This window comes from Gymnodraco acuticeps, unplaced genomic scaffold (genome assembly GCF_902827175.1).
Source record: "Gymnodraco acuticeps unplaced genomic scaffold, fGymAcu1.1, whole genome shotgun sequence".
NCBI classification, from domain to species: domain Eukaryota; kingdom Metazoa; phylum Chordata; class Actinopteri; order Perciformes; family Bathydraconidae; genus Gymnodraco; species Gymnodraco acuticeps.
Window position 1 is genome coordinate 220,509 of NW_022991935.1, and position 7,877 is coordinate 228,385.

General features: G+C 38.7%; 1 protein-coding gene across 1 annotated transcript; it reads right to left on the reverse strand.

Annotated features, from left to right (window-relative positions):
* Nucleotides 1–2,127: 2,127 nt before the first annotated feature.
* On the reverse strand, nucleotides 2,128–4,804 carry LOC117535752 (C-C motif chemokine 3-like 1). Its single transcript, XM_034200303.1, is given in 4 exon segments — nucleotides 2,128–3,203; nucleotides 3,804–3,921; nucleotides 4,736–4,778; nucleotides 4,781–4,804. Coding segments are annotated over 4 exon segments (303 nt in total). The 3' UTR covers nucleotides 2,128–3,085.
* Nucleotides 4,805–7,877: the final 3,073 nt, after the last annotated feature.

A 7,877-nucleotide genomic window follows, 5' to 3' on the forward strand; every position in this document is an offset into this window, starting at 1 on the left:
GCAGCCTGGCTGGGAGTTTGTGTGTGTGCTCACACACCGACTCACAGCCTCGTCGTGTCCCGCCGTCTCAGGGAGTATGAAGAAATATAACGCCATAAGGGAGGATAAATCGGCGGAGCTGCAGCTCAGAAAAGATTGAGTGTGTGTGTGTGTGTGTGTGTGTGTGTGTGTGTGTGTGTGTGTGTGTGTGTGTGTGTGTGTGTGTGTGTGTGTGTGTGTGTGTGAGGAAGTCCGCGGATTGGTCCAAATGTAACTGCTCCGTGGACGTAACGTAATGGCTCCATGGATTTGTCCATTTGGACCAATGGGTCCATTTGGGTATGGGCACGTCACTGTACCCAGGAAGAAAAAGAGAAATGTCCAACGAGGTGTTCTGGGGCAGCATAGACAGGTCTTTTCTGTGTTGGAGTTTTTCTTGCTACAGGGTGTACTTACAGGGTTTGTGACTCTGCAGACGGTTTACATGCAGAAAAACCTTCATAACACACAAGGGGACGGGTAATAACCAGAAAAGCATGACATGGGACCTTTAAGGAATTTTCGGCCATCTTGGACGTGTTAGAAATTAAAATCAATGTTTTGATGGCATAAAGTACCTTAAACATACCGTCAGTTTAAATGCTGTTTTATACTGAAAAACCAGAAGTTCTTGTGCACAACCAGTTGTTAAGCTTTTATTCTGAAAATCCTTCATCTCCGGTTAGCATTTAGCATGTGGCTAATATACCATTTACTATAGAGGTGAATTTAGTAGCGATATGACACGGAGTGTTGCACACCGAAACCTACTGATTTCAACACTACAACTGTAGACGTCGAGATATTATTATTGCTGAATATTAAATGAAGGTACAGTACAGTTTATTTGAATACGTTTGTTTACAGACGTGGGTAGCATGAGACAACATCCGGAACTACCGGAAATGATACTAGCCGTGAAATATTTCCTGTATTTTTGGAGTATTGATTACAGCGTTTTAAAATGTATTAAATGAAAAGTCATGAAAGAGTTAAGGAGGAGAAAATGCGTGTTTAGTTATATATTTAATGTACAATGTCTGAATCCTCTGTTATGCGCAACAACGAACATTGGAGACGTGGAGGGCCGGCCCCCAGCAGCGCCAACCGGCACACGGGGAGGAGCCAGCAGAGGATATTTAACAGCTGAAAAAGTGGTTCTCGCTCTCTTCCCTTTGCTCATGAGAGCCAGAACACAGCTGTTTTTCTGACTGAACAATATTCTGCTTGTAACATACCCGCGCCTTTTTTAATTAAAGTACCCATTTGAACCTTAGCAGAGACTCCATTTAGTTTCCTTTTTAAAGCTTCTCTCCTGAACACGAGAATAACGAACACAGTTATCAGACGCAATCTTGAAAATTAGACCTTTGTAGTGGTCAGATTTTGGTAGACTTTTAGTATGTTATTAAGTACAGCTGAATCAGTCGGAAGTTGCAACGGCTCATTTAAAAATAAACGTGGATTTGTGTAAAAAAAATAGTTTTTCGGGGTTCGGGTGGTTTGTTTGATTTTAAATAAACAAAGTCTTGACTTTCAGAATATGAAACTTTTATTTCCAAAATCACACGATAAATACATTTCTGAAGCTTGTAAAGGGAAGAAGACAGCTCTCCCTCTCCCTCTCCCTCTGCTGTTCCGCAGCGCTGCTTCCCCTCCCTCCGGCTGAAATTATGAATGTAAGGTGTATAGTAATCATAGATAACACGGCAGGGTCCGTTACAGTTTGTTTTCATCTGATTTCAATTATACAAAGTCTTGCCTTTCAGAATATTAAACTTGTTTTGGCAAATTCAGATGATAAATACAACTTTGAAGCTTGTAACGGCATAATTACAAGCGGAGAACGGAGTAACTTGACGTCACAGCAGGCATAACAACAGCCGGTGTTTCTCGTGAGTGTTTTCCCCGGGAAACAAACACAACACACACAAACGCAAAAATACACAAACACAAACACTCACGAGCTTCCCCCAGACCAGTAATCCAAATGAAAATATCTTCCCTCCGTAGTATTTTGATCATTTGCTCCGCTAATAATCAATCAGATCGATGGATTCCAGAGAAGAGGAAACTTTGAAGGCCTTTTTCTCAAAATGATGACTCGTGACAGACATTATATAATGTGACATATTTTGCTAAATATTTGGAGTACAAAAACAATCCTGATATCATTAGAAAGCTAGGAATCTCCTCTTTCCAACAGTGTATACAACTCCAAATGTGTCTTTGGGTCAATGCAACTGATTTCGATGGAGCAGGTCACATTTGTTTGGGGTCAAACCATATTTGCAGCTGACTACACAGTTCTGTGAGAGAAATGCTCAACAGTTAATGAAAACACCTTGGCCTTGAAAAGGAACTTCTCTGAAGCGTGTTTGGTTCCAAACTCTAGTTTAGAAAAAGGCAGTTCAGAGACTTTTAATGTGTAAGTGTATGTTGAAACTAAATCCATGGTAAGCAGAAAGAAAATAACCAAGACAAACCATTACATGTTATCATGCTGTAATTCAATATAATCAAATCAGTAGAATACAGAAATAAATAATTTGTAACCAAATTCCGTACTTATCTGTAGAGGTATTCAAAATATGACTATAAATAGGAACAAAACATCATCACTTTACTATATATCAAAAACAAGTAGAAAAGGTCACAATGGTTCCTTGCAGAAACAGTGGCATCACACATACTGTAGCTTATACCTTAAGCAGTGCGGGACATTGCATTTTTACAGTGAAGAACGTTTTGGTAAGTCAGTTCCAATAACAATGCATCAGTAGTTCACAGTGTTGACGGTTATGTGGGTGTTGTTGTATCAAGCAAAAATATACAAATAGTTCCACATACATTCAATTAAAAATCAGAAATTTACAAAATGGAGTGTTCATTTGTCTCATTCCAGCAAATGGTCCATGTTACAAAAATAACAATATTAGTACCTAACAAGAGGTACTGCAAACCTTACATATGGTAACACATCTGTAGTAGTTGCAGCTTTGACAGGTATAGTTTGAGATGCAGCATCAGATCACAGGCTTTGATAGTGGATGTGATGTCGCCACGGTTACAGGTTGGTTGTCTCTCCTGGGAAGGCTTTGGTGTCCAGGTAGCTGATGAGATTCTTCACCCAGGGGGCTGAAGGACGGACACACAGCTGACGTGGACCTGCCACTGTCCTTAACCTGCACACACACACACACACACACAACACACACAACACACACAACACACACACACACACACACACACACACACACACACAACACACACACACACACACAACACACACACACACACACACACACACACACACACACACACACCACACACACACACACCACACACACACACACACACACACACACACAGAGACCCTCAGTGACGGTTCTAGTGGGACCAACAGGGTCCAGCACCCCTGTAACACTGTGCTTGGACCCCCCGTGGCCCCCCTCCAAACGAATACATCTATGATAATGCAATCTGTGATAGTGTTGCAGCCAATACTGCGCTGTAACCTGGGCCTAAGATAACAGGAATGGGTTTTTTCAGTAGTGAAATCAAATAAATTGAAACTAAGTTACTAAAACAAATTCTGTGTCTAAAACAAATACCAACAAATATTAAGAAATTAAAATATAACAACGTTTGGCTGCATAAATAAAGTATTTATTAACCCAAGCTTCATTTAGGTTAATGGTAAAGTAAGTATCTACACTAAAACTGGACTGACTTTACCTGAGGTGCTGTGTTGGTGCAGTATTGTGGTGCAGTATTGTACTTACAGGGCGGCAGGGTTGGAGCAGCGCTGGCTCGTCCTGACGTAGCTGATCACTCGGCCTCTAGGAACCTCTCTCTCATTGAACTTAAAGCAGCATCTCCTCGGGCCAGCCCCACGCAAACCTACACACAAACACACAGTCAGATTCAGTTCCTTTTTTATGTTGGCTTTTATTTCCTTCCTAAATCTCAATCTGATACTGCCTTTTGTTTAACAGGTTGTGACATTGCTCAGTTGTTCCATTGTCAAATGGGGAAACTCTTGTGTTACTCTGGCTTTCCATTTAATAAAGTGAGCTGTTATAATGGAAATACACATTTTAATAAATGTAGGTTTAGCTTCAACAAGTCCTTAGTGGTTTTGATGCTGGAGCCTTTAAATCTCAGTTTCTCAATCTTTGACATTGGATAATAAATATTTTCAGGCCACTCAGAAATCAGCGACAAGAAATATGACCTAAAAGGTCGTAGTAGGTTTACACATAATATTCTTTGTTGTATACTCTGCATACATTTACACAGTAAAAGGAATTCAGTTGGACACAAAAGAGCAAATACAGAACTACAAGACAATTATTTAAAATTAAAAGAATGAAATGTTTAAAAAAGGTATAAATATACAACAAATATACCAAAAAGTAAATGCAAGTAAATGACACATTCCTTTGACAAATAAAATATGTGCAGATTATGGTCATTTAAAGTGGGAGAGCTGTGCAATTTAATTATTTCATTATTTATTTTGTAAGAGGAATGGCTCACTTAATGTGCCTTATTGTAAAAATAATAAAATAAAATGTTAGAAATGAACAAAAACAACTTTAACTGATCAGACTGAATGATTTATATATATTGCTATCAAACCAAAATCATAAACATTTAAAATAAGATTATTTTCCTTCACTGGTGGAATGAGTTATGTGGGAGCCTCTCTTACCTTCAGTCAGAGTGAAGACGGCCAGCATCAGCACACACACACACACAGAGCGAGACGAGGAGCAGACATCCTGAAGGTGTGTGTTCTCTAGGTATTAGTGTGTGAAAGTCTTAGTTGAGCTTCTTCTCTCTGCTGTGTGATCACTCTCCATCTGCTCCAACATTTATAGTGGAGGAGCAGCCGGGGGAAAGACCGCAGCTTCATGGGAATTCACCGTCATGTGTCAGTATCTCTTATCAACCCGAGGGGGGGTTACCAGGCGCTTCTTGCGTCTGTATTTTTTCCATGTGTTTATATTTAGTCCATTGAACTTCCCTTAATCAATACCACTTTCTGACGAAACCAGTTTTCAAATGAAGAAGTACTTTCTTCTTCAGCGTGGTTTCCCTGTGCATCACACCGACCAAACTAATGTGGGCAACACTTCTGCCTCCCGCTTACATGTCATCACTACCATAGATCCTTTAAAACAGTGGTGTAAAGTAACCAAGAACACTTACTCAAGTACAAATACACTACTTTACCATTTTGAGATACTAGTTATTAACTTGAGTATTTACATTTGTTACTACTTTGTACTTCTACTCCACTACAATTCTAGGCATTCCTCCTCTGTTGCTCCCCTTGAGGTTTCTTCAATTTTTTCACATTAACTGGGGGGTTTCTTTGGAGTTTGTCCCTTGTCCGATGTGAGGGTCCAAGGACGGAGGGTGTCGTATTCATATTCTGTAAAAACTGTAAAGTCCACTGAGACAAATGTTACATGTGTGATATTGGGCTCTATAAATAAACTTTGATTGATTCAAAGTACTCATTATAGGCAAGGCAAGTTTATTTATATAGCACCTTTCAACACAAGGCGATTCAAAGTGCTTTACTAAAAACGAAAGACATTGAGAAAATGGCATTTAAAATCAGTCATTAAAAAGAAAAGCTAATAAAATAAATATTAAAAGAAAAAGTACATGGATAAAAGTTACAGTGCAGTCTAAGATATGAATAGTTCAATTAAAAGCAGCGACAAAAAGAAAAGTCTTCAGCCTGGATTTAAAAGTAGTCAGAGTTGCAGCGGACCTGCAGGTTTCTGGGAGTTTGTTCCAGATATTTGGAGCATAATAACTGAACACTGCTTCTCCATGTTTAGTTCTGACTCTGGGGACAGAAAGCTGACCAGTCCCTGAAGACCTGAGAGATCTGGATGGTTCATAATTTAGCAGGAGGTCAGAAATGTATTTTGGGCCTAAACCATTCAGTGCTTTATAAACCAGCAGCAGTATTTTCAAATATATTCTTTGACACACAGGAAGCCAGTGTAAAGACTTCAGAACAGGAGTGATGTGATCCACTTTCTTAGTGTATTATAGAAAAAAGCAATTCAATATTTAAATATTTGAGCAGAAAATCCTCACATTTAATAAATGGAACTGTGAAAAACATTTATAATTACTTGTAACAGAGTATTACTATGGTATTTCTACTTTTACTTTAGTACAAGATCTGAGTACATCTTCTTGCTCTGCTATGAACCATTCAATGAATAAAGGAAAGAAGGCCACAAGCTACTGTATACAATAAATCCCCCAAACATTTGATTTGTGTTGCAAACTCCCAACTATAAATCCCTCTATTAATACAAAACATTTCTCAAAAATTCCTATTTGTAATCATATCAATGGCCTCTAAATAGAGATGTAATAGTCTTGGCGGTAACTAGTGATGACTTGTTTGAATGGCATTTCATTGCCACGGAAGTCAAACAGCAATTCAAAGTGCTTTACAAAAAATGAAGGACATTAAGAAAATGGCATTTAAAATCAGTCATTAAAAAGAAAAGCTAATAAAATAAACATTAAAAGAAAAAATACATGGATAAAAGTTACAGTGCAGTCTAAGATATGAATTGTTCAATTAAACATTAAAAGAAAAAGTACATGGATAAAAGTTACAGTGCAGTCTAAGATATGAATAGTTCAATTAAAAGCAGCGACAAAAAGAAAAGTCTTCAGCCTGGATTTAAAAGTAGTCGAGTTGCAGCGGACCTGCAGGTTTCTGGGAGTTTGTTCCAGATATTTGGAGCATAATAACTGAACGCTGCTTTACCATGTTTAGTTCTGACTCTGGGGACAGAAAGCTGACCAGTCCCTGAAGACCTGAGAGATCTGGATGGTTCATAATTTAGCAGGAGGTCAGAAATGTATTTTGGGCCTAAACCATTCAGTGCTTTATAAACCAGCAGCAGTATTTTGAAATCTATTCTTTGACACACAGGAAGCCAGTGTAAAGACTTCAGAACAGGAGTGATGTGATCCACTTTCTTAGTGTTAGTGAGGACTCGAGCAGCGGCGTTCTGAATCAGCTGCAGCTTTCTAATAGATTTTTTAGTGAGACCTGTGAAGACACCATTGCAGTAGTCGAGTCTACTGAAGATAAAAGCATGGACAAGTTTTTCCAAATCCTGCTGTGACATTAGTCTTTTAATCCTAGATATATTCTTTAGGTGATAGTAGGCTGATTTAGTAACTGTTTTAATGTGACTGTTGAAACTCTGGTCAGAGTCCATGACTACACCTAGATTTCTGGCTTTATCTGTTGTTTTGAACATTGCAGACTGAAGCTCAGCGCTAACTTTTATACGAACTGACTTGGCTCCAAAAACCATTACCTCAGTTTTATCTTTGTTTAATTGGAGAAAGTTCTGACACATCCAGTCATTGATTTGTTCAATGCACTTACTCAGTGTTTGAATTGGAGCATAGTCTCCTGGTGAAATTGTTACGTACATTTGTGTGTCATCTGCATAGCTATGGTAACTTATTTTGTTGTTTTTCATTATCTGAGCCAGTGGTAGCATGTAGATGTTAAAGAGAAGAGGCCCCAAGATGGAGCCTTGAGGTACCCCACATGTCATATTTGTCAACTCAGATGTGTATTTACCTATATAAACAAAGTTGTTTCTGTCCTTTAAGTAGGATTCAAACCAATTTAGAACTGTTTCCGAAAGTCCCACCCAGTTTTCCAGTCGGTCTAGTAATATGTTGTGGTCAACAGTGTCAAACGCAGCACTGAGATCTAATAATACTAACACTGAAGTTCTGCCACTGTCTGTGTTTAAGTGGATGTCATTAAAGACCTTTACAAGAGC